We start from the raw sequence: 27,441 nt of genomic DNA on the forward strand, positions 1-27,441 counted from the left end.
TCATTCATCTCATTTGTTTCATGCAGGTACTCTCAGCCGCTGCACGAGGAGATCGCTCTCCACAAACACTTGAAGCACAAGAACATCGTCCAGTACCTCGGCTCCATCAGTGAGAACGGCTTCATCAAGATCTTCATGGAGCAGGTTCCTGGAGGTGAGACCCGGGTTTTGACAAAGACTTTGTTTCAAACACACAATCTGAAATAATAGTCATTATTAAGCTGATAACTGGGAATAAGAAGCATCTGCTTTGCCTAAATTGAATTATTTAAGTGGATATTATATCTTACTTTTATGTGTTTTCTTTTATATTTTATGACTTTAATATGAATTAACTGTTTATTAGTTATGAAAATTATACATTTACATTCCTGGTTGCATTTACACAGTATGTCCTTACAAATAATAATAATAATAATAGTCTTAATAGTAATGATTTTATTTGGGTAGCACCTTTCATAACAACGTTACAAAGTGCTTTCCATAGAATGGAGCAAAAAGAGCAACAGTACAAACACAAAACTGTAGAAATAAGAGCAAATAAACACAGTAGGACACCAGATTAGAACTTATACAGCAATAAAACCGGTTAAATGAAGTAGGAAAAGTTATAAATGTACACTTATTGCAAGGCTTCTTTAAATAAGTAAGCTTTAAGAAGTGACTTAAAACATAAAACAGATTTAGATGTACAGGGAATTCCACACCTGAGGGGCCCCTAATTGAAAAGTTCTGGCCCCCCTTGTTTCAGTTCATGCAGGACACTGCATTCATACATCCTACCTGTAATCAGCTGACCTCAGTCTGTAAATCAGACTGAGGTCAACTTGGTCCATTTAAAAATCCTCCTTCCCTTGTTATTTCTTGCTACTCCCATGCTGCCTAACACCGCTGCTGCTCGCAAAACAGTCTCCATCTTTCTAGATCAGAGTCTAAAAGTGTTTAAATTGTCTTTAAATGACTTTAAATGACAGTTCATGATGTAAGTGTTCCTCACAGAACCAGTTTTATGCCAGAAAACCAACAATCACACAAAAACCTGCTGTTTTTTAAGAGGAATGCATTTATGCAAATCTATACAGACAGTACAGAGTACAGCTACATACTGATCATACTTTGACGAGCAGAGTTGTCAGACACTGATCTCAGGTGAGAGTGAGTGCAGTGATTGTTTGTCTGGCCGCATGCAGGGAGTCTGTCTGCGCTGCTGAGGTCAAAGTGGGGGCCGCTGAAGAACAACGAATCCACCATCGGCTTCTACACGCGCCAGATCCTGGAGGGACTCAAGTACCTGCACGACAACCAGATCGCACACAGGGACATCAAAGTAACTACACACAACTTATTAACTTGTTATAACAATGAATCATTATTTATTAACCTGTATGTGTTATATTTGCTTTCTTTGCTGATACATTTTCATAAAAAACTACTGTGTAGATCAGTGTTTCTTTTTAACTTTTTAACACTTTTTTTAAGATTAAATACCAACGCGATCCAATTCACAAAGTAAAGAGCAAGTTTATAGTTTGATAAATTAATCACAACTTCCTCTCATGCATGTGCTTGGAAAAAAACCATCTCCACCCCACTAAGGAAATGAAGATTAATGAGGAAAGTGACTAGTTAAAAATTATAATCTCATATTGTATAATCATCTCATTGGTAATATTGTACCAGGCTGCATTTGGGGGGCTGTGTTTTCAAAAAGATGGATTTTCTAATTAGAACTGATCTTTATTCTTTATCTTTATTGGAAAGATTAAATAGTGGGGATTTTTTTTACAGGTAACACAGTTATACATCATCCCTTTTGGTCAAAAAAGTGTGAATGCGCGTATGTAATATGTTTAATTTAATTTAATGCATTTTTTAAATCAGCTTCACTTCTATGAGAAAATAAAACCTGGGGGAAAATGCTAATTTTCTGTTTCTTGCTGTTAGCATTAATATTTTGTCACAAATTCTTACTTTTTAAAACTTTATAATGTCATGTATTTCATCATTCGAATCATCTAAATGATTGATTTATAGAGACTCCATTATAAAAGATGCAAAACAACACCACCACCGTAACATTATCACTCATCAGAGGTTTGGTTAATCCTTTGATTTGTTTTGTTTCTGGCACATTCTTGATGTTTTTGGTGCACAGGTAAAGCGGGGTGAAAGAAAACACCACAGGTGTTTATCATGAGAGAATAGTTGAACCTGAAAACATGGTCGCCAAGAGGCAGCGGCGTGCCTCAGGGCAGATATCTGGTGTCATTTTGGATTTTAAAAAAAACTGCACTACAGCTTTTTAGTTCTCTGTGTATCCAAGCAAAATTAGTGCTGTAAAAGAAATAATCCCGAACTGAACATGAATTTGGAGAATGAGTGTTGATTCCCAGCCCTAAACGCACTTTGTGACCATCACAGCTTTTATTGTAGGGGGTTTTGTAATAAGTAAGCACGAAACGGTGAGCGCTGCAGAGAGTAAAACGATGCACCCCGCTCACAGAAACCCGAGCTCCGTCTTCACAACCTCCATGGGGAAAAAGGATGTCAGTGTTGGCCAGCGGCCACGCTGGGTGCGTGACTGACAACAACGACAATAATAATAACACTGTGAGAGGAGCACAGACCCCTGCAGCTATGACACATTAGACTTTAGTGTGTGAATCTCAGGTCGTTACGTGACGAATTTAATGTCTCCTGTTCGTACGAGACATGATGTCCTCGTGTGCTCCAACTGCAATGTACAGTAATTGTTGAGACACGGTATTCAGGACACAAAATTCTCTGTTGGCGAGTATTTGACTAATAAACTGCCAGATTTTTGGCCAAAAGCGATTAATCAGTTTGAAGTTTTCAGATGAAGAGATTTTGGGGACACCAATTGAAAAATGTTTCCAATACTATAACTAGACTCTGATTTAATAACCTGACCTAACACAAGCCAATTAGCCCAAGGCAATTGACGTATAAATTGATGAATCCTTTCCTTTAAAAGGTCCTGCGTGTAAGAAGTAGTGACCTCTACTAGTGAGACTGCAGATAAACACAGTAAACACAGAGAAATACGGTGGCCTTTACAGACCATAAAGTATGTTTTAAAACACTAAACACACACACTGTGGCTGTTTTGTCCCTTTGCGCATGGCGGCTTCAGTAAAGCAAGAAAAACATTTTAATTAAAAAAAGGGGCTCAGAGAACATGTTTATCATAATAGAAGATACAAATAAATACAATAGACGAGAGACAGTGCGAGGCGAGGCGAGGTGAGACAGGCTTATTTGCACAGCGTGTTTTCCATAGTTCAAAGACGAGCTCTCTTGTCTTAGTTTTATGTCGGTGATGAAAAAAATCAAACAAACCTTTAACAGAGATAACACTCTGCTCACAGACACAGTCATTAAGTTCAAGCATCCTCCTGCTTCAACAGCTGGGTCACATGAGCATAACTATAGCGGCGCATGAATGTTAATTACCTTGTTTTTGGCAGGGAGACCTTCTTCCTCTTCCCCCTCCTCCTCCTCCTCCCACATCATGTTTAAGCGTTTGCTGGCACCTCATATCACCTCAGAGAGAGTCAGGGAACTGTGTTGTCACTGACTGTCTTGTTGTTGTTGTTTGTTTTTAAATCTGCAGGGTGATAATGTTCTCATCAACACCTACAGCGGCGTCCTGAAGATATCTGACTTTGGCACGTCAAAGAGGTTGGCTGGGATCAACCCCTGCACGGAGACGTTCACAGGTACGGTGGCTGTTCACACCTGGCGTTAAAGGGGAATTCAATCATCTCGACCGACGCTGTAGCTCGTTACTGCACTCGTGGGTTTTCTTTGCCGTTTCTCACTGGATTGGACTGGAAGTGACAACGAGCCACGAGCCAAAACCAGAAACTGAAAGAGGGCATAATCACCACTTTGTGTAGTGGAGGTAGACACAAATCATCCAATATATCGCCACTTGTTTGTATACTGGGACAAGGACTGACGCACAGAGGCTGTAGACGCCAGGTCTGATCATATGTGGTAACAGGATGAAATTTTAAAGAGGAATTCCAGTATTTTACCACCTGGGCCCTATGTTTGTGCGTGTTCATGTGAATAGTACTTGCAAAAAGTGTCACATTTAGTCCAGTAGATTGCCTCAGGGCGGCGATGGTTGAATGTAATCTTAAGGGGCAAGTGGTTTTCTTGCTGTTGTCTTCTTCTAATTCTTCTTCTTCTTCTTCGTCTTCTTCCATGTACCAGCTTCTTCTTTTATCTGTGGGGTTTGAACTGAGGAGTGCAGAGAGTCCAGGTCACTCTGGATCTTATTGAACATATACATTCAGTAGTATTTCAGTTCCCACCTGCAGTGTCCGTGCTGTTCATGTTGTAACATGAAATAAGTTTTAACCATCGGGCAAAAGCAAAATTGTGCTTACATTGCTAAATTAACCATCAACTCTTTTGAGCATTTTTGTTTAAAGTTACTAAAGGCGGCTAATTAAAAGTGAATATTTTCTTTTGCTTTTTTGCTCCATAAAAGGATTCATTCTTTCAAAGTGAATCATTTTGACTTGAAGACAAAACAAATCATAATTTTTGAGCTTTGGGAAACAATTTCTGACTATTTCTTTGCCATAGAACAAATTTGCCAGTGACAAAATCTAACCCTAAGGCAGATTCATCAATACTGAAAATAATCGTATAGCTGCAGCCCTATAATAAAATATAAGCCGTAAGAAGGTGTTAAGGATGTTAAAGCCGGGTCTGCACGTGGTCTCTGACTCACTGTCCGACCTAATTACTCTCTGTCACCCTCACACCAAGAGCAAATGCCTGAGCTGTGTGCTAAATACCACAGGAGGCTAAACTTTGCTCAGTGTGGCCATAAATAAAGCAGAGCAGTGAGATAATCATTTTCTTTGGCGGGGTCCGCTCTTTCAGAGAAGTAATCCTGCCTCGGTTCCAGGAGGTGATATCACTGAGAATAGCTGACTGCTGTTATTCTGAGGCTGTGTGTGTTTGAGTGTGAGGTCAGATCTGGCCAGTCTGTGGCGCCGTGATGCCAGAACTACGCCGGGCCAATTGCAGCTCCGACGAGTCCGACCCGGTCTGATGGCTGATTGGAGCAGACGGGGACTCACCCTGACTGGTGGAGTTCTGTCAAGAAATTTTGGGCTACTCCTTTTTTACGGCTCTGCACTGCTATAAATGTGAAGCCTGTCTGTTTTTAGCTCAGTACACGAGCGTCTAAAAGCAGCAGAAACGCAGGCTGAGAGCTATTCTTAGAACAAAAGAGTCCTTTGAATGTGAAGCTGAAAGTGTTAGTTTGGACTGAGCGGTGATTACCCAGCAGCAGGAAGAGGTCTCTGTGCTGTGACTCAAACAAGTCCATAATCCCTGTTGAAGCTTCTGTAACCCGAGTGGTCTCCTCACCTCCAGCACACATAACGTATAATTAGGTCTTATTAAAAAACTATTTTTGGTATTTACACGTGTTTCTTTCACGCGGTGGTGACATCAAGTGGTTAAAAATGGTGATTTTGGGTCAAGATTGTTTAAAAAAAAGTGAGTCTTTATATATATAAAGGTTTGGCAAACACTGCGTGATGTCATCCTTAGAGCTGGTAGAGACACAGTCAGACATAAAACATTATTTACAAGCATATAATACCTTTTTTTAATTGAAAACAGAGACTGCTGTGTGTTTAACCCACAACTTATTTGTTTCATGTAGAATAAATGTTAAGATTCAAGATTCTTTATTGTCATTTCACATGGTATCAATAAAAAAACACACATTTAAAGCAAAAAAAGATGTTCCTCACCAGCTTCTGACAATGTCATAATTAGAAGAAGAAAAACAAGGAAAAGCTAAGAACTAAAACCCTTAAGTACTGAAAAAAATGACAAGACATACAGTAAAAACACACAGGTTTTTTTACCTATTAATTCAGAATTATATTGTATGAATCTATCACAGTCATAATAGATAATGTGTTGAACAGCTTAAGATTTAAAATAAACACAATGAAGTTATGTATCCACCATGGGACGTGCACGTGTTAAAATGCATTAACTTAATGCAAAGTATGATTAATTTCCATTGGGAGACTTTTTCTAAGACAAATTAAATTTTTCTGAACTCTGTCTGACTAAAATTATAATGTTATAACACTTTAATGGGCTCCATCATATTTGAAAACACCACATCTGGCAAACTCTGAGCCTTCTGAACCTTTTCCACGTGAGGGGGTGCTAAAATCTTGTAAACTCAACCCTTTTGGAAGACACTGGAATTAAGTTTCTTGCTTAAATGTACATGAGAAAATATTTGTACCAATTTAAAACTCAGTAGTTCAAACAGAAGGGAGAAAATAAATCCCTAATGTGAGAGTGTAAATGAATGTAAACAAGTGTTTTTTTTCCTCCCAGAAATTATTCTGAAGCTGATAAACAAGCAGATTTTTAGTGGTTAGTGAAAAATGAGTCATCACATGTTTGTTGTGTTGTTTTTCAGGGACACTGCAGTACATGGCTCCCGAAATCATAGACAAGGGTCCTCGGGGATACGGCAAACCAGCGGACATCTGGTCCCTCGGCTGCACCATCATAGAAATGGCGACCAGCAAACCGCCGTTCTACGAGCTGGGGGAACCGCAGGCCGCCATGTTCAAGGTGAGAGACACTTTGTCCCACTGGACATCTGCTATTTTTAGCAAACACATTGTGGAAGGGACAGTGAACAGCTGTTTGTTTTAACAGATAAATTACAGATGCAGAGTGTGTGTGTGTGGTACAAGGTGTTTTTCTACCAATCAAGTCATTAAAGGTCCGTCGTCTTAGAGCTGGAAGGAGTCGAGGATTCAAAGCGTTTGTTTTTATATGCACGTAAAAGAAACAAATTCCCTCTAATGAATGAATAGAATTCTTTGTGTGCCTTTATATGAGAGCGATTCCCAAACTTAAGAGTGACTTCTTAACCTTAAATCAAGACTCTAGGATCAATAATTCCCATCTATATTATTGTTGTTTTCATGTGAACATGAGATACAAAAGCTCATGTGCATGTGGTTATTACAGCTGGAATCCATGTTATATTTGAAAGGTTTAGCTTCACAACAAAGTGCGTAATTATCCATCAACACAAAAAACAATCCATGAATTAAAATGAACAAATTAACATTGACTGCAAATACTGAAATACTACGCCTGTATGCAGACAAAAAATATCAGTATATTCAAATGAATGGAAGTCAATGCATTGTCCTGAGGAGAGTAGCTGCACCAGCTGTGTGTGTGTGTGTAGACAACCTTTTGTCATTAAAGTATTAGCACAGTGTGATGGCAACAGAAACATGACCCCTTACTGTAATGCATATGTTTATATTGATCCTCTTATTATTATTATTAGCCTTTGTTTTCACTACGACATTCCCTCGGCTACCAGGACGGAGTCTTCCGTGAAACACTGACGGTTGGATTTGCGTCACTTGGCGTTGTTTATCCAAAAACCCTGACGGGAAAAAGAGTTCATCCAGCATCGACCAGGGAGCGTTATTATGACACAACACACCACCGCACCCTCACCCTCTCCGAGTTAAAAAAAAAAAGAGTGCCTCGCCACTGCTGCGTCTTTACTTTTCATTTAAAATAATCAGCAAATCTGTTTTTGCTTCTTTTTCTTTTTTCCCTCTTATTGAATCAGCCATTGTGCACCTGTCTTGCGTCTCCACCTGCGTGTTGTGACACGATGGAGCCGAGGCAGGAGCCGCTGAGCAGCGACGAGTATTTGTTTAACCACAAACAAACGTGTGGCTCAAAATCACCCGCCCCAGTGTCTGTGTGCATTGAAATCTATACTCGCTGTGTTTGCACTGGAGGGAAAAGTTAAGTGCCACTCGCCATGTGTCATTCATTAAGGGCTGTATGGTGCTGTATGTTCAGGGGTTTGTCTGCTGAACAGCAATTCAGTCCGTGAATCATGGAAAGTTCCATCCAGAGCAACTTCATTAAAGGGATTTGAGGTGTTTGTTACCATGTAAATAACAAAAAATAGAATAGAATAGAAAAGCCGTAATTGCTTAAATCAGGGGGTCTCAAACTCAAATGACCTATGCATCTAGTCTGGTCAGCAGGGGGTGGTTAAAATAAATTTGACACAATAAACACTGTCTCAATGTCCAAAAAATGGAAACTATCTACATGTTTTCCCACCTTTTCCCCTTTCTGGCGACAAAGACGCTGATTCGCCGGCTTCCTGCAACTGTGTGAGTGAATTTACCCTAATAACCATATGTTGTGCTCAGACGAGCAACTTCTCAGTTTTCAGAAACAGTTGGACACAAACCGTCGCGTAATTACGGTAATGCAAAGTGAGCTTGTGATACACTCGGTGTTAAAGGGGGTTTTAAATTCTGTAATGAATTTAAAACATAATACAGCCCTTACACCGTTAGCCACCTATTATAATTGGCCAAATATAATGCCAGTATGAAAACTTAAGTGAAAAAAAGTAAAACTTTTTGGGGAAAAAAGCTACTTTTGATCTCGAGCTGTTGTGTGAGTATATCACAGTAATATGATTTCACAATATCACGATAATATCATATCATGACTTAAATATTGTGATCATATCTCTGAAGATTTTAAAGAACTTATTGATGTTACTGTAGGTGGCTGCATGAAATTTATCGCAGGATCCATGTGTGGCCCACAGGGCGTGAATTTGAGGCCCCTTAAACTTAAGTGCTTCCTCTGAAAATATTCAGAAAACATTATTTATGCCCCCTATTGGCAACTAAAGGGCAAGCAGGTCGTCCACCGGAAAATACTGTTTGTACTGAATGCAGTATTTGACAAAAACAATCTTGAACATCACAGTAGATCAGCTGTGTCCCGTCTGTAAGAGGATAATCTCATGTTTCATCTGCACTTTGTGTAGGTGTGGAGACTTTTCACGAGCAGTGAAACCGTCTCCATATACTCTTCACTCATCCTTGTGGAATTTCTCCTGGGAGGGGCAGCATCTCCCCGCTGACCTCAGGTCAACATTCCTCGTCGATCCACGAGAGGAATTTCTGCCGTTCCCATTGTCATGAGTGTCTTTTCTCTTGAACTTGGAGTGTTTTTTTCTGCTCTCAGCTCGTGTCCCACAGTGGAGAAAAACTCAAGCCTGAGGCACAGCTTCATATGTAGAAAAACACTCACTGTTGCCTCCTTGTGTCTGTGTGTGTTGTCTTTGTGCAGGTGGGCATGTTTAAGATCCACCCAGAGATCCCGGAGTCCATGTCGCTGGAGGCCAAAGCCTTCATCCTGCGCTGCTTTGAGCCCGACCCCGACCGCAGAGCCACCGCGCTGGACCTGCTCACTGACGAGTTCCTCACGGTCACCAGCCGCAAGAAGAAGAGCAAGGGCAGCTTCACAGGTGACGTCTGGGTCCACAATTAATCAAAATTTTATCAAAATTCTTAAAGCCTAAATGTGTGACATTTTGATTAAATATTGTCCTGGCCTATGCAGTAATCATTTTAAATACGTAATTCAAATAAAAATTGGGTTAGTTTACATTACATTACATAAAAAGTACCGTTCTCATATCGCGAATCATATCAAAATCACAAGATGTTTCTTCAAAATTGTTCAGCCTTTGTCACATCGTCCTGCTTTAGTCTTTTATGGTGTCGGAAGTCTTAACTGGTTTGGGACGTTGCCTTTGTTACTTGTTGTAAAGTCAGAAAATCAAAAATTGCTGCTGTGTCTTTGCCGTAGCGATTGTTAGCCTTAGTTAGCAATACCAGCTAAACACGGTATTTTGCACGCATAAATAGCGTAGCAACATGTCCACGGACACAAAATTGAACGCTACTATGGTGTACGACTGATTATTGTGAAACAAATAAAAGAGAAGTGCAGTTAACAGTTTGAGTAGCAAAGTGTTTATTTTAGAATGCTGTGTCGAGGCTAACCCTTTCCGAGTTGGAAATCCAGCTTAAGGGAGCAGCAACTGGAGTGCACAGTTTATCTGGAACCCCAACAGAATTAATGGTGGTAAAAAAGATAAAGATAAAGATAAAGATTCCTTTATCGTCGCTATACACAAGCACCGTACAGTGACATTGGGGCAGAGCTTTCGATTCAGCTAGCATATACTAGCATACACACATTCACTCAAGCATTCATTCAACGGAATAGAAATAGTAGAATATGAAAATATTGATATAGACAAAATACTATGTCACCTATGTAAAAAAAGGTACTACTAAGAGTAGAAAATATACCATCATTATTAATAATACTATAGTTTAATTGAGATTCTGGGCAAAACATGCATCTGTCATTGTTTATGCTAACATCTATGCTAACTCTGCTGTCAATTTAAAAATGCTAGTGCAATTTTCCAGCATTTTGTTCAAGCTTTTCAGGGTCAATTTAGCCCAAAAAAGTAGCGATTATACACATAAGAACTAACTTTGCGATTAAATGAAGGTAACACTAGCTCCCCCGTGAAACACTTGAGGCTACGTAGCATGTTTGAGATTCCTGCTGCCGCTAACTGGAGGTTAAACTTGGTGTAGTTAATTGCGTGGCCATGTAGCCGAGATGCTTTTAGTGTCACTTAATCCCCGGCGGTCAGGTTTCCCCCCTGCTATCTGCGGATAATGATGACAGTAAATCTGGTCACAACGACACTGAGGTCAATTTTAAGAGCCGACAATCCTGCGTTATCACTGAAAGTCAATATGTGTTTCGTTGCAAGTGTCCTTTAACTGCAGATTGATTAAGTGTCATGTATCGTGTTTCCATGTGGCTCCAGCAGGGCAAATATTAGAAAACAGCTTCCCTGTGTGCTTGTAAATGATGATTCTTGTCTATTTAAACATAGAAATAACGCTGTTTTATCGTTGTTTCCCTCACAGCTCTGTCACCAGGGACGGGTGAGTTGTTTAACTCTCTCCTCTTATTGTTTCACACATATTTACCACTAGAGGGAACACTTTATAAACACAGCGTCAGCTCTAGGAAAACATTTGGAGTGGAGAATTGTATTAGTGCTTTCAGATTTGATTTCATTCTTTTGTTCTGCCCGTGGCTTCCTGACTTCAACAACTCCATGATCTCAGAATAGATTTTTTTTTATATACTTCTCCATAAACATTTTAATCTAAAATCAAACATACTTCAGTGGTCCCCACAGGGAAACAGCTGCAGAATAAGACACAGTTTATACAGGACATAAACATGCATCACATGTATTTGACCTGTCGTAAAACACTTAAAAATGGTAAAGAATACATTCAAAACAATGTGGAAACTTTAAGGCTTTAAGAACCAGGAACCACAGTGCAAAAGTAGAGTAAGGCGCCATACTTGTACTATAATTCCTGTGTTATATAATCCATACACTGTGAAATTTCAAGACAGCAGTTCACCTGGAATTAGGATATTTTCATAATCAATTAATCTGTCGATTATTTTCCCAATTAATCTATTAATTTGGTCCATAAAATGTTGAAAATATGTTAATCAGTGTTTCCCAAACCTGGAAATGTCTTGTTTTGACCACAAACTTGTTAAGTTTAGGTTTAACTTTAGTTTTAATGATTTCTTTGTTATATGGAGCAAAGAAACCATAAAATTTTCACATTTAAGAAGCTGAAGAAACTGCTTATTCTGCCAAACACGGCCTCCATCTGTGCTACGACAACACCGCAGCAGATGATTAACGCTCTGTGTAAATGCCGCACAAAGCACCAGGTCTTAGTTTGCACGTATGTTTGTGTTCCTCAGAGTACATCCGCAGTATCTCTCTGCCGGTGCCGGTGGTGGTGGAGGACACGAGCAGCAGCAGCGAGTACGGCTCCGTCTCCCCTGACAACGACCTCAACACCAACCCCTTCATCTTCAAGCCCAGCATCAAGTGCTACAGCGAGAAGGATGTCAAAGGGCCCAGGTCCCTCTTTCTCAGGTAAGAAAAACAACACGAAGATTAAAAAAAAAAAAAATGAAAGCAATGGACCCACATGACGCTTTTGACGCAGCATTCCGGTGGAGAACTTCGAGGACCACAGCGCTCCGCCGTCCCCCGACGAGAAGGACTCGGGCTTCTTCATGCTTCGGAAGGACAGCGAGAGACGAGCCACGCTGCACCACATCCTGACAGAGGACGGGGACAAGGTGGTGGCCAACCTGATGGAGGCGCTCACACAGGTGTGATAGTTAGCGCAGGAACCTTCAGACACACTGGTGTACACTCACCAGCAGCCACTTTATTAGGTACAGGGGACACCGTAGTCCATCCGCTTCAGCCTCAGAGATGTTCCTCTCCATACTGGGAGTGGTTATTTGAGTTACTGTTGCCTTTTTTAATCATGATTTTTAATCAAGACATTTTTTCTTCCTCCCTGAGAACTGAAGTGGTTATTTGATTTGATCTATTTCTGGACTTTTCTCTGTAAACCCTAGAGATGGTTCTATGAGAAAATCCATGTAGTTCAGCAGTTTTTAAAAACATTCAGACCAGCTCAGTCACTTAGAGCACCTTTTCTCTCGAATCTGATTAGTGGTGTTGAAAATAATCTGTTCTAACATGCATCACAATCAGTTATCACCATGTAACTTGTTGATTTTCATGTTTCTGGAGGCTGCAGCTCGACAAAAGAAGCCTTTGTTTTGTTTTGATTTCAATTTCATTTGTAAAGAACTGTTGAAATTCATAGTTAAAGCTGAACTTCATTGATTTATGTCGACCTGAAGTTAAATAGTGCCACTGTCTTAAAAGAGAATTTAATCTCGAAATAAGTAGAAACAGAGTGTACCTAATAAAGTGGCTGGTGAGTGTAACCTGCCATGGCCTCTGTCCTCACCCTCCTCTCGCCGTCTCGCCGTCTCACCTCCAGGGCTCGGAGGAGACGAAGCTGAAGCCTCAGCTCATCTCCACCCTCGTGGTCAGCCTGGCCGACTTTGTGCGCATGGCGGACAGGAAGATCATCGCCAACACGCTCTCCCAGCTTAAGCTGGAGCTGGACTTTGACAGCACGGCCATCAGTCAGCTGCAGGTCGTGCTATTCGGATTCCAGGACGCTGTGAGTATCTTAACCGACCGAGTCTCGGCTCGTGCCACTGAATTATTAAATCAGCCGACGATAAATCAACTCAAACCCAAAATATTCCACCTCTCTCTCTCTCTCTCTCTCTGCCACAGCTCGTCCATCACATTCAGAATTTGCCGCAGTGACAGAACAAACTGTTAAAGATCATGTTTTTATCTTGTTTTATTACAGATTTTGATTAAATTCCCCTCACGCTTTTCTCTTTTTCTCCTCCTGCGTCTTTAACATGTGATTTCCTGTGAGCTGCAGACTCACAGAGATCACGTCACACAGATACATTTTGTAAAATAACTGCTAACCTTTTTACGTGACGCAGTGGGAGGTGTCGAGCTTTTCATGTGCAGTAATTGCACGGTGAACGTTAAAGAGGCCGGCGTTCTCCGTCTCTTCCTGTCAGAAATGGGACTGTAGTGCAGGATGAAAGTGGTTGTTTTTCAATCAGGAGGACGTATTGCATAATCCTGCTCAAGGGTGAGGCTCTGATGCCCCCTGGTGGTCATCAATAGATACTATTAAGTGTAGATGTGGCTGAAAATCATGCAGCTGGGAACAGTTGCTTTAAACTCATATCACAATAAGCAAATTGCAAATATGGCACATTCAATGTTTCTTTTTTTTATTGTCCTCAATTTTAAGAAATGCTGTACATACAGTAACGAGAAAACAAATATTTTAGAAAATCTTTCAAAAAGTTGTTGTTTATTTGGCAAATGACAAACTAAATTCACCTTTTTGCAGGTTTTTCACAAAACGTGCTGCGTGAATTAATACAGTTTAAAAAATATGATCTGAAGCTTGACTTAATGGCAATTAGATATTTTACCCAAATCATTCCCAAGTGAATGTTTCAAAGATGCTTTCTGTCGCAGAAAAACAAGGAAGGTTTCCTCACAATTGCATGTTTCTTTAAGAGGAATCTCACAAATAAACAAAAACACACAAAATACAGCACACACAGGATATACACCACCAAAATCTACAAAAATCTAAAGTGAAATACAGGAATTAGATGAGAATCAGCCACAATAATCATTATAATAATAGAAAAGATCCGGTATTAAAACACAGTCTCTCTTTGTTTTTCTCGTCTCTAAGGTGAACAAAGTGCTGAGAAACCACAACATCAAGCCTCACTGGATGTTCGCTCTGGACAACATCATCCGTAAAGCCGTGCAGACGGCCATCACCATCCTGGTGCCAGGTACAGTTCATAATCTCTCTCTGTAATCTGGAGCAGAGCGTCATTAAATGAATTTAAACTTAAACATCAGCCGCTCCGGGCAGCGCCGACCGTCCGATAACGACGCGTCAGACGCTTTCCAAGGCGATCGCTCTGCAAAAAGCGGCTTAATCTGATCCTAAACTCAGATTAAGAATCATTATCTGAATTAGTCTTTGTTTTCTTGGCAAAAATAGGTGAAATAGAGGCAGGAGCTGCTGAGTATGTCTTTACTAAATCACATGCAGTTTGTATATTTTTAAATTATCCTCCATGTTTTGAGTGTTTTTAGTAGAAATTTTATCTACAAACTCCTTTTTATTGTATTTTATTATGCCTATTATAACTTTTTATTGTAAAGCACTTTAAAATGCCTTGTTTCTGAAATGTTACTACTTATAAATATGTCTGTATGAGTGTATAATGGCTTTAAAATCTAAAATAAAGTTTTACGGTTAATCTCGTCTTCTGTGTGTGTGTGTGTGTGTGCAGAGCTGAGGCCTCACTTCAGTCTGGCCTCCGAGAGCGACGCCGCCGACCAGCAGGACGTGGATGATGTGGACGACGATGGCGAGACGGTGGGACGCTCCGCCCACCAGAGCCGGGCGCCTCCCGTCGCCGCCCACGACGACACGGTGGCGACGTCGGGCGTCAGCACGCTCAGCTCCACCGTGTCGCACGAGTCGCACCACGCGCAGCGCTCCGTGAGCATGGAGCTGGGCCGGATGAAGCTGGAGACCAACAGGTAACGGTGGCGACGACGATGTCTAATCTCACACATGAAGACTTGTTATTAAATTTGTCAGAGATTAAGGTGATAAGTGTTTGACTGCAGGCTGCTAGAACAGCTGCTGGAGAAGGAGAGGGAGTATCAGGCCATTCTGCAGCAAGTGCTGGAGGAGAGAGAGCAGGAGATCAGACTACTGAGGCTGCGATCTGAGCCCGCAGGTATGACCTCATCGTCATTTTTAACACTCTTCTTCTACATTTAAATCACTTTTACAGCTCCAGTGTGTAGAATTAGTGATGTTAATATTCATTTTTACCAGGAATTAAACTGGATTAGCAGAGATGGGATTAAGTCACAAATCTGAGGTCAAGTCGAGTCCCTGCTTTAAATCGAGCACATTACAAGTCAATTTGTATGAAAATAGAAGATAGAGATGATTTGCCAACTATTCCACATTTAAATATGTTAAAAAGTGATGGTAGAGTTTTATATTTATACATATATATGTATAAATATATATATATGTATATGTATATACATATGTGTATATATAAATATAAATATTTATACATATATATCTATATGTATATGTATATATGTGTATATATAAATATAAATATTTATACATATATATATATCTATATATATAGATATATATATATATTATATAATTAAGATGACTGACTTTGACCACGATCCCAAGGCTGTGAAAACAATTCTACACTTATACAGAAATACTAGTCTTATATCGTTTTTTTCAGCACAACCTTTCGGCAGTCTGATGAAATTATTATTGTTGTTTTTTTCATTTTCAACAACTACTTTATATAAACGCACCTGAACAAAAAGTTATCAAAATTGGATTAAATCTGTGAAATTTGGAAACATGTTTTTTTATGAACAAAAATAAAAGAAAAACAGTCTGTTTCGTGACTTTTGCACAATTATTGCCACTCTTGTTTTTTTCCAAAAATATGCAACATAAAATGAATCATAACTGTGACTCAACAACACATAAGAAGACCTTTCCGAAAAGCCTGAATATGTGACCTCCCACACACTCCCAGGATGTCCATATAAGGAGTTGTGTGTTATTCCCACAGCAAATTTACCAAAGAGTGCACCTGTGGCACAGATCTGTGGGTCACGAACCAGCAGTGACTCACTCATTCAGAAGATTCCTCTTGAACACACGTCATTCTTCTTCACACAGACACATATCTATAGTACTTAAGAGGTTTGTCCCCGTCTTCTCCAGCAGACGTCCCCACGTCACCCTCAGAGGGACAGACACAGACGAGTCCACCTGCGGAGAGACGTGAAGACCCGGAGCTGAGCAGCTGGCTCAGGCTTCACGGTGCAGACCAGGACTCCATAGACAAAGTGAGTCTTTACACGTTTACCGTCTGGAGCTGGACTGAACAACTACAAATGAATTGATTCATTAAAGCTGAGGGAGACAACTTATCTTTTGAAGGAGACAAAGTACTCGACTTCTGCTCTTAAGAGATTATTTGGCGTCTGCGCTGTCTTCATCAGCTTGTAATTTAACTAAAGTAACTCCCTGTGTCTTTTTTTATTTAAACAATATACATCCCAACTGTGTTTCTGCCACATTATAAAATACTGTTTACACAACAAAATAACTAAATTACGTCCTCATAACCCGTGTCCTCCTGTCTGTGTCTTCAGATACTGAACGAGGAGTATACGCTGAACGACATCCTCCACGATGTGACAAGAGACGACCTGAAGACTTTAAGACTGAGGTAAAATGCTTTCTTCTATATTCAGTGTTTAATACACTTGGAAAAAAAGGGGGTTCGTGTTGGATGAATAACCACAACTACTGTTGTTCAACTGAGACTTTACTTAGCAATCGCATTTCACATGAATAACCACAGGTGCCGCCATAAACACACACTCTACACATGCGCAGTACACTCCACTTCCATCTTCACACATGCGCAGTAGTTAACATTACAACTTAACAGTTTGAGGTTTGGTTACACTCTTAAAAACAAAATCAGGCATTTTTGGTCTCAACAATGACAAAAACTGTGTTTTGAGTGGACAGATGCCTTTGAGGCACTTGTATATTGTCTAAGCCGTGTCCTCCTCTCTCTGCTGTATGTTTGTAACTGTCTCTGTCAGAGGTGGGATCCTGTGTAAACTATGGAAAACCATCACAGACTACAGACAGACGGCGACCTGAGGCCCCCGACATGGCAGCAACCACTCAGAACCAGAAACCAGGACGTTTGTCGTCCCCCTCAGCTCAGTCTTCTTCTTCTTCTTCTTCTTCTCTTTACCTCAGTATTTATAGAAGAGCTTTCAGACGTTCAGGAGAAGAAGAGTGCGAGTGTGTTACACACACACACACACACACACACACACACACAATCACACAGAGAGAGAGAGAAATTCTGTGACCTGAGCGGCAGAGTCGTAGTATTTCATACCTTTTTGATGATGAAAACGAGGACTTTTGAGGTCAACAATTACTGAGAAGTGCCACTCGTTTGTTTTGTTACAGGTGTTTTGAAAAAGAGAATTTGTGGGAAAAGAATCAAACGTTAAAACCTTTAAAAAAAACTATTTTCTCCTGTCTTTAAGAGACGTTTACAGAACTGACCGTTTTTCTAACACAAGCCTGAGATACAAAAATACTACGTTCCAAAAACATCACATCACTACTTTATTTAAAACGTTTTTTATTTTATTTAATCTGTTTAGGTAATCTGAAGGATGTCAGCGCATGCCCTGTTTGTTTTTGTTTAATCCGTACTAAGACTAATTTAATTTTTTGATTGTTTTTGTTTCTCACATTTCTTTTTTATATCAAAAAAAAAATCTCCATTTGTTTTTTATTTTTTTTCACAAACATGTAAATATTGTGTTATAATAATAATTATTATGTGGGAATCAAACATATTGATAAACATGAATAACCTATGACGAACACGTGAAAGATTAAATTTGATATTATTATTATTGTTATTATTATTGTATTTTCTAGTGTCAAAGGTCATAGGAGGTTAACATTTAGTTTGTGAATTAACGTGGCGTCGGATCATTTTGTTCTGTTTTTAACTGTTGTTCGCTGACTAAACTAAAACTTGTGCCCGTGTGATGCAGTCATTCATTCAGTCACATTCATGTTGTGATGAAAAATAGGAAATATGTCACATGGAACATGATGCTGTCAAAAACAGTGGAGGGGAGAAACTAAATCATGAGCAGTGTTTGTTTTGTTTTGAAATTCAAGATTCTTGTGTCATTGTTTAATAAAAAGTTTTCATCTTGAAACTGTGAAGCAGATAATGTGTTACACACGTGACCACATGGAGATTAAATGTTATTATTTTAGTCGTACAAAGACACAGATTATTACATTATGTCATATAAAGCAAAAATATGTAATGTAGACTTGAAAATGTACAGTTTAATCATATAATTTATGTAGCTTAGCATATAGAAATATAGACGTATATATACAGTATATAGAATTAGATAGATATATATCTATAATCTATAGACATATATATATACATATATATATATATATATACATATGTGTGTGTGTGTGTGTGTGTTTGTGAGGTCCAAAAGACCTAGGTACAAACCTATCTTTGTGGGGACATTTTTTCTGGGCCTTTAAAGAGTTTTTTCCACAATTAAGACCTGGTTTTAGGTTAGGGTAAGGTTAAGGGTTAAGGTAAGGCACTTTGTTGTGATGCTTAAGGTTAGGGAATGCCTTATGTCTATGATTTGTCCTCACAAATATATAAAAACAAGTTTGTATGTGTGTGTAAAGAAAGAAAATAAAATGTTTGACAAGCTTAAATAAATGTTAAGTTAATTCATTTAGTTAATTAAGCAATGTATATAAAAAGAAGAAAATCTTAAAATAAATGTAATTATACTTTACATTACATGATTAGATTAATTCATTATTTCCAAGAGATGTTTGGTAAATTAATTGCATTTTATTAAAAAAAAAAAATAATTATAATCACAATAAATCTTAACTAAAACTTTGGTTAAAAAAAATTGTGAAATTGTGAAAAATGTGTGTGGGGGACACACAAAAAATCACCTGCGACCCATTGGTGGGCCACGCCCCAGCTTTTGAGAACCTACTCCGGTCAGTCAGGTGCAGCTACTGTAGGTAATGACGTCACTGCGTGCGGAGGAGGAGGAGGAGCTCCTTCACATCTCGCGACAGTCTCCGCCTCACCATGACAACAACCCGGTTTTTTCCAGCTCTGCAACCGAAGGAAACGTTCACCTGGATCCTGAAATAACATTAATATTAATGTTAATAATAATGTAAGAAAATACGTGTGTGATTTAGGTGAAAATGTTCACGTAAGAATCTGATATTTCACGCGTCGCAGAGTCTCCGTGGGTTTTATCTGCGTGACCGTCATCGTCCTCCTCATCATGGCTCTGCTTCAGCGCCAGCATCCTCCGCTGCGTCTCCCTCTTGTCCTCACCCTGTCGTCGTTGTTGTTGTTGTCCTCCGTCCAGCGCACGGACACTCGCTCCTCTCAGATATCCGACCTCAAATCAAAGATTTCCGGTGTGGAGGAGCTGCTGGAGGAGTTCCGCAAGCAGCTGCAGCAGGACCAGGCGTCGCACCGAGCGGGAGACGCCGCCGCCGCGGTGATTGACTCCTGCGCGGGGGACTTCGACGCCGCCGGCGAGCGGATCATCCGCGCCAGGGACTCCATCGAAAAGGGCGCCACCTTCCTGCTGGCGCCGGAGCGCGTGTTCACGTGGAGGGACTGTCTCCACGCGTGCTGCTCGCAGCCGCACTGCACCGTGGCGGTGGTTCAGGATGAGCCGAGGCCGGAGCCCGGGGACGGGCTCTCCTGTTACCTGTTCAACTGCACCTACCGAGGCCGACACGTGTGCTCCTTCGCCCCGCAGCAGGGATTCAGCACGTACAGCAGGACCGTCAACAACAGCCAGGGACAGGGACACGGTGTCCTCCCTGCTGCTCCATCCAGAGGCTCCTCCAGGAGGCCCGGGGAGGAGGAGGACGAGATGGAGGAGGCGACACAAGGTGAGACATGATGCTGCTCATCATTTATGACCCATTTATGATAGGGCTGCAACGATTATTCGATTAATCAACTATTTTGATACTCGATTAATCGGTTGGAGTGTTTCTATTAATAATTAAAACAAGATATTTCTGGTTTCTTTGCTCCATGTAACAAAGTTTTCAGTTTGTGGACAAAACAAGACATTTTCTGACCAAAGGAGTCGGGCTGCGATGATTAATCGCTTACTAATCCATTACCTAATCAACCATCAGCTAATTTTACAATTGATTAATCAGTTTTAACGTTTTTCTCAATAGTTAAAACAACTTTCAGCTTCCTAAATGTGAATATGTTCTGGTTTCTTTGCTCCGTGTAACAAAGAAATCATGAAAACCTACATTTTCTGACATTTTTATGGACTCGATTGTGAAAATAATCGTGATTTGTATTCATAAGAGAATGGATGAATGAATGAAGGCTTTATTTCAAACATGTGAACATAATACACAAAAAAGAAAACACTCAAAATTGTGAAATCATGACAAAAAAACCTTTTCATAATACGATTTATTAGAGGAAAATAAAGACTGAATAGGATAAATTAAGAAAAAATTAAAATAATTAATAAACAAAAGAGTCTGTGCAGTTTGGATGTCGTGCAACTGTAAAAATGGTGCAAAAACAAGTCATTTTTTGGCTTCTTTTTCGAAAAAAAATTTTTTACTGAGAACTTTGTTTTCAGGTTCATAAAACAGACATAAAATTGATATAAACGTATGTTAGTAAATAAATGATGAGAATTCTGCTTCCCCTTTTTCTTTTACTTTAGGTCAAAGGTCGACTTTTATCAGGTGAAATCTCGTGCTTGTTTAGTTTTATTTCTCCTGTTACTAGGATTTATTGTTTTTTAAGTTTCACGTGTCATCACCTGTAAAAACACTCCCATAATTCAGCTGTAGCTGCCAAACTCTTATCTGCTTCAACCTGAGTTAATGATTTGTCAGAACACAGAGAGCAGAAGCAGGTGTTTTCATGGCGTCTCCTCTCTTTATTTACTCATGAAGCCTCAAAATCAGTCACAGAATGGGTTTGAAAAAGTCTAAAACTGAGAGTATTTGACAGTTAATGGTTTGAAAATCACTGTTTTGTTGGTAAATTAAGCACTTTGTTCATAAAACAGCCTTATTTCCTGTTGTTTCAGCTTCTCTTATAAATTCTTTGCTTCAAAAGTTACAATTAATGGAGAAAAAAAACTATGAATCTAAACCATAACCTGCGGATTAATCAGGGAAGATTCGTGGTTTTTAAGGGAATCTCTTAACCAGATGTAGAGATGTGTCATTATTTAAAGTTTTTATCTCTAAAATAAAACTAATCATATGTAAAAATGTAAAAATCACCTTTTACTAAATGGACAAATTGAGTGAAAATGTAAAAAATCACACAGCTTTTGTTCAAATTTTTATATATAAAGAAATGGAATGATTGAATTATATTCCGGACAATATTTATGAAAAGATTGAACAAGCTTAAAAGTGACAACAACGTTCTCAACTGTCTCGTTTTTTCTCCACTAATCTAAAAATGATTCTGTTTTAATGATTTCTTGGTTTTATTTAAAAAACAGCTCTGTATGTGATAGTGTATATAAGTGCGTGTCTCTTCTCTCAGACGGGGGGGACGAGCCTCCTCGCAGCGACGCGGGACAGGACGTGGTGATCCAGCTGCCCACAGACTGGGCCGTGCTGGACGGCCGGGACAGCGTGGACGACCACGGCATCGGCCGCTACGAGTGGACTCTGGTGAGAGGAGACACGGCCATTGACATGAAGGTGAGCGGGTTGTGCGCTGTATGAATAAGCAGCAGGTGTCGGAGTCCAGTTACACGTGTGTGTGTGTGTGTGTGTGTGTATTTGGGATTGTTGAGTTTCAACAGAGATACGGAGCGTGTCCTCTGTCTGTCCACATCATTACAGGAGAACCTGAACGAGAACCTGTTTAAATACAAACACTCACTTCTTCATGATCACGTTTCACTTTTGCAGTTAAAAAAAAAAAGCCTGTTTTTTTTAAAAAAAGAAAACCATTCATAACGCACATTATCTCAGACTGTCAAAATGAATGGAACTAAGCAGCTATTTAGTGGTAAAGAAACAGTCAGGACTGTAGGATTTTTATTAGCATTTATTTATTTATTTATTTATTTATTAGCATTATCAGCACAGTAACACAATCGGCTGATTTTCGGCTCTAAACTGAATCATTGGATGTCAGTAATCGTGTCATCTGACGCCCCCTCCCTGACTTCTATGTTGCGCCCTCTACAGCTACGACTTTTTTGTTTATTTGTTTATTTGCTGCAACATTAGTAGACAAAATGTCTTGTTCATTTCCCCACAGAAGAGGCTAAATAAATAAATAAACCTCTGCAGGCAGGGAAAAACCTAGATATTAATACTGGCATCAGTTATGGTCCATATATAATCATTAAAAAGTCAAATATCATGTGTACTTAGTAAAATCTGTGTGTGTTTTCATGTGTCATATTTGTTAGAGCGACTGTTTTCTTTCATTTTTGACTGTGTAAGTCATGAAATGTGCTTTATAAATCATATATATGCATGTATATACGTATATATATATATATGCATGTATATATATATATATATATAAAGATTATTGTTATTATTATTATCTAAATTAATCAGTTCGATGAGTTCAGCCTCTCGGTTAACCAGTGAAATCTCTTTATTATTTCAACAACAGCTTCCACAGTCACCACACACACACACTAAACCACTCATCACCATGGCAACGTCAAATGTGGTTTCCTAAAGCATCGAGAAACCACAGGCGCTAATGCATGTTAACAAAGAAAAAACACAGAGAAAATCCCATTACGCTGAGTTAAAGAGAGATTATCTAAGAACGTTTAGATAAAGAAGCCAGTAATGTTTTCAAAGAGAACATATATATATGGATATTATGTCTGTATATGGTGACATGAGACGAGATGTAGTGTTAGAGTTTTTGGATTTTTGTGATGACTTCACTGGTTTTGATAATCGTTATATACATTAAATATTATATAGTAAATGTTATATACACGGATTTAAAAAAGAGATGGAATTCACAGAATAACGCTTCTTTAATGTTGACACTTAATTATTTGTGTTAGGGTCAGGATTCGACCGTATTTGTAGTCTATTGAATTATTTATAACACATGTAAATAACCTTTATTTAACATTAAAAAGCCAAAAATCTGAAATGTTAAGATCATGTCATACAGATAATAAACGCTAGTTATTTTTATTTAAGAGTGTATTTTTCACTCTCAATCTTTGAGAAACACAAACAGCTTTATATCCACATATATCTCATATAAAAACATACAGATTATAGATATACAGATTATTTTATATTGTCCAGCCTTACAGAATTTAATTTATATCATGATATATATTATCGATAACAAAGTATATTATGATATGATTTCTGTTGCCTCGTCTTAATTTGTTTTTTTCTATAATAAAATGTGTATTAAAGGTGACTCATCCGGGATTATTGAAGATTAGCGATCTGCAGGAGGGCGTGTACACGTTCCAGATGACGGTCACGGACACGGCGGGTCAGCAGAGCTCCGACAACGTCTCCGTCACCGTGCTGGCGCCCAAACACCAAGCAGAAGGTTGGTGTTTTTTTCCCGCGACTGAATCTTTAATCCAGGTTGTTGTCGTCGTTGACAGTCGTGCTGTGTGTGTGTGTGTGTGTGTGTGTGTGTGTGTGTGTGTGTGTGTGTGTGTGTGTGCCCACCCACAGTCTGCACCGGTCACTGCTCAAACTACCAGTTTAGGTGCGACGACGGCTGCTGCATCGACATCACGTACGCCTGCGACGGGAAGCAACACTGTCCGGATCGCTCCGACGAAGACTTCTGTCCCAACTGTGAGACTCGGTTATTGTTTTCTTTTACATTTATTGGAGTTAAATGTTGTAAATAATGTACATATTTTGGCAGAAATTGAATATACTACCCATAGGTGTGTTTATTTTAGTGTATTATCACTTAAAATAAAGGTTATTTTGTTTTTTATAGCTTTAGAATGAGGGTTTTAATCCATACGTTACGCAGGGGCCTTGCTGTATGAGGCGGCCATTTTGTGCCGACGCGTTTCTCTGAGTGGACGAAGACGGAGACAAATCCACCGTAGTCCCATGTCAATCTGCAGTCTCACCAGTAGATGACACTATTTCTTACTCACTGGACCTGAAAGTGGTTTTAATTTAAGTTCGTCCAACGGCAGAGACAAGAGACACTCGAGACACGCCCACTTGAACGATTAGTGGGCGTGTTTTTATAAAGGAAGAGACATTTACTGTGTGTTGTACTTCGTTAGTTGACAGCAGCAGGAAGACGGTGACTCACCCGGTGGACGGAGAGCAAGCCGAGGACGTGTCCATGCTCCAGAGCGGACCCAGGAAGACCAGTGAGATTGTGGTCCCCAGTCAGGACAGGACCAAGGTCGCTCCTCCTCAAAGTCCCAGTGAGACGAGGACTTCGGTCAGTCAAGGTACGAGATCAGCTTTTCAGTCTTTGAAAAGCTGCTGCTTGTTGTTGTTTAGATGGAAAACACACACACGACACCTTACCTTTAATGTCCTCAGAGAAAATGTATTATATTAAGTCATAAGTGTCTTCAAAGGCTAAGGAAACGTGTTAAATTGACTGATTTCACGTCAGCACACCAGAGCAGGAAGCAGCTGCTTTCAGTGTTTTTGTAATAAGTTCAAGTTTTTTTGACAGTTGTCAAAAGCAAGACTTGGTTTTGGGTGACAGTGTGAAGACAGACATGTGTTATACAGGCTGCAGCAGCTGGCTTATAGATGAAGACGTGAAGTGATTGAAGAGTGTGAACCAATGAACACTTCGAGGAAGGATGTAGGACGCGTGGAAGGACATTTGACCTGAGAAGAAAGTTCTGAATGAAGCATTTGTGACAAGTCCAAGAGCAGAGAGATGGTTTTAGTGCATGAAGAAGCAGATGGAGCCGCTGTGAGCTGCCACTGAGTCACAGAACTGAACGTCATGGTGAAGCCTCAGGGTCTCTCTCTGTCTCTCTCTCTCTCTCTCTGTCTGTCTCTCTCTGTCTGTCTGTCTCTCTCTCTGCGTTCCCACAGAGAACAGCTCCTTCTGTCAGAGCAGGAAACAAAGTAGCTCTGTCTCGCCTGACATCTGATCTCTCACTGAGCCTGAGACCAGACCTTTAACTCTGAGACTTTATACCTTTATGTCAAACACACAGATGAGACCTTGTAGTGTTTTGTCACAGTGCTACTCTCAAAGTACTTTTTTTTTGTTTGTTTGTTTTTCCCTGATAAGCAACTAATAATTGATCCAAATTGTTCCCCAGTAACATCTGGTGCGGCGCCGTCTCCTGGTGTAGATCCATGTGCCGCAGCTCCAGTCGTCGGACCGTGTAAAGGAACGTTCCCGCGCTGGTACTACGACCAAACCGCCGGAGAGTGCCAGCACTTCCTGTACGGAGGTTGCCAGGGCAACCACAACAACTTCCTGCAGAAATCGGACTGTGTCAGTGAATGTGTACAAAAAAGTGAGAATTACGATGGCTTTTTACTTTTGACTCTTTTACTGTGACTGCGACATAAAAATGTAAATGTAAACAATAACAATTCATGTAAACAAACTCTCAGGTGCAGCTCTGAACCCAGCGACTGTGGCTCCGCCCATCACCAAGCAGACAGAGATAGGTCAGTTTTTTTATTAAAGGTGCAGTTTGAGATGGATGGATAGATGGATAGATGGATAATTAATTAACTGAAGTTGTGTTGTTATTTTTTGTTGTTGCAGCTGCTCCTAAAATCTCCCAGAGTCAAACGGAGAACGATGACGTCCCCGTCTCTAAACCGTTTCCAGCCGTAGGAGGACATCCTGTCCCTGAGTCCGGTCAGACCACGTTCTTCTGTCTCTGTCCAGTTTGTCCATAATCTGATCTGTAACAGAAACATAATCTGGTCTGTGCGTGTGTGACGTGCAGCCACTTCCTGTCAAAATATTTGATGGCAGTTTTGAAGATTTAAAAAAAATATATATTATTTTAATGTATGAAATGTTTTCATTTTCTTTTATTTCATTGGTTCTTTCATTTCAGTTATTCTTATAAAATGAAGTTAAATAGACGTTTTTATATTATCTGTAATTTTTTTGTTTTTCTTATGAAATACAATACACTTTTGTTAAGATAAAATGTTTGTTATCTTTCATGTTACTGTTGTTTTTAGTATGTTAAAATACATGTTTAATCATAATTTATTTTTCTATTAGTTATTATATATTTATACTATATATATAGTTAGTTTTAGTTATCTTACATTTTAGTCGTTATTTCTTAAAAAATAAAACAGACTTGTGTTTAGTTTTCCACAGCTGTCGTTAAACATCAGCAGGAACAGGAAGTAGCCGCACTTTGACACAGACCAAACATGTTTCCTGTAGAGAGACACGTGTAGTTTGTTTATTTTCCCGTTATTTCAGTTTTTGTCCACATGTAATCGTCTGTCTCCGTTTCCCTCCCGCAGCTGCGATCCTTCCTCTGGCTCTGGGTCTCATCATCACGGCGCTGCTGCTGCTCATCATCGGCTGTCGCCTCAGACTCGTCCGTCACAAGCTGAAGAAGGCGCGGCCTCTGACCACGGAGGAGTCCGACTACCTCATCAACGGCATGTACCTGTAGCCGCTCAGTGTGTGTGTGTGTGTCTGCGGCGGAACACGAGGCTCGACAGAGAGAGAGAGAGTTTGAGCAAAATGACTTCTTTTTGAATTTGCACCTCTCAGTGTCTCGTCTCTAACCAACGGCGTGAAGAACCTTTGAAATCTGCTGCTGTTTCTGTCCAAAACAATCACACCGTCACGCTTATGTGGAGAAATATCAACACTGCTGTCTGTATTCTCCCCTCTGATGTCTGGGACACACACAAGAGGCTCTTTTTTTATCATTTTATTAATAATATTTTTATTATTTTTGCTGCATATATAAAAACCTGTTGTATTTCTGCCACTGGGTGGCACTATTGCACCATATTTCACGCTGTGTACTAGTGCCTGCTGTTTTAAGTGACCCAGAATAATAGGAAGCCATAGTGAATTCTCCTCAGATCCCCTCACTCCTAAATGAATGTGTGATGCATGTGTTCATCTTGCAGTTAACACATGTTGGACTCACTGTACCTGTGTAGATGTGTTCCCTCCCAAGTGCTGTCTGTCCTGTCAGATTAAAGATTAAAGTTTATTATATATCAGAGATTATTTGTTTTTCTTCCGGAAGGA

General features: G+C 39.8%; 2 protein-coding genes across 3 annotated transcripts in view; both read left to right on the forward strand.

The window, feature by feature from the left end:
* map3k5 (mitogen-activated protein kinase kinase kinase 5) overlaps nt 1-18,349 on the forward strand; it is a 76,369-nt gene extending 58,020 nt beyond the window's left edge. The window contains exons 16-30 of one of the 2 annotated variants that reach the window (XM_058612927.1): nt 27-154; nt 1,191-1,327; nt 3,635-3,740; nt 6,500-6,657; nt 9,229-9,406; nt 10,899-10,916; nt 11,770-11,947; nt 12,021-12,189; nt 12,879-13,064; nt 14,187-14,292; nt 14,803-15,055; nt 15,146-15,258; nt 16,299-16,423; nt 16,733-16,809; nt 17,195-18,349. In XM_058612927.1, the coding sequence (XP_058468910.1) occupies nt 27-154; nt 1,191-1,327; nt 3,635-3,740; nt 6,500-6,657; nt 9,229-9,406; nt 10,899-10,916; nt 11,770-11,947; nt 12,021-12,189; nt 12,879-13,064; nt 14,187-14,292; nt 14,803-15,055; nt 15,146-15,258; nt 16,299-16,423; nt 16,733-16,809; nt 17,195-17,255 (1,993 nt within the window). In that variant the 3' untranslated portion in view covers nt 17,256-18,349. The remainder of the gene's footprint in view (nt 1-26; nt 155-1,190; nt 1,328-3,634; nt 3,741-6,499; nt 6,658-9,228; nt 9,407-10,898; nt 10,917-11,769; nt 11,948-12,020; nt 12,190-12,878; nt 13,065-14,186; nt 14,293-14,802; nt 15,056-15,145; nt 15,259-16,298; nt 16,424-16,732; nt 16,810-17,194) is intronic. The other variant, XM_058612928.1, reaches the window with a different exon arrangement.
* A 913-nt stretch (nt 18,350-19,262) lies between these two features.
* Nucleotides 19,263-27,408, forward strand: lrp11 (low density lipoprotein receptor-related protein 11). Its single transcript, XM_058612929.1, has 9 exons — nt 19,263-20,111; nt 21,766-21,926; nt 23,643-23,784; nt 23,916-24,041; nt 24,494-24,667; nt 25,508-25,708; nt 25,809-25,865; nt 25,966-26,061; nt 26,694-27,408. Exons 1-9 carry the CDS (start codon nt 19,487-19,489, stop codon nt 26,846-26,848), a joined length of 1,737 nt encoding a protein of 578 aa, XP_058468912.1. The 5' UTR covers nt 19,263-19,486; the 3' UTR covers nt 26,849-27,408.
* Nucleotides 27,409-27,441: the final 33 nt, after the last annotated feature.

Source organism: Solea solea, chromosome 17 (assembly GCF_958295425.1).
Source record: "Solea solea chromosome 17, fSolSol10.1, whole genome shotgun sequence".
NCBI lineage: Eukaryota > Metazoa > Chordata > Actinopteri > Pleuronectiformes > Soleidae > Solea > Solea solea.

Coding starts and splice junctions, on each gene's coding strand:
- lrp11 (XM_058612929.1), top strand. CDS start 19,487: ATGGCTCTGCTTCAGCGCCAGCATCCTCCGCTGCGTCTCCCTCTTGTC. Junction 20,112..21,765: donor GATGGAGGAGGCGACACAAG/GTGAGACATGAT, acceptor CTCTTCTCTCAG/ACGGGGGGGACGAGCCTCCT. Junction 26,062..26,693: donor ACATCCTGTCCCTGAGTCCG/GTCAGACCACGT, acceptor TCCCTCCCGCAG/CTGCGATCCTTCCTCTGGCT.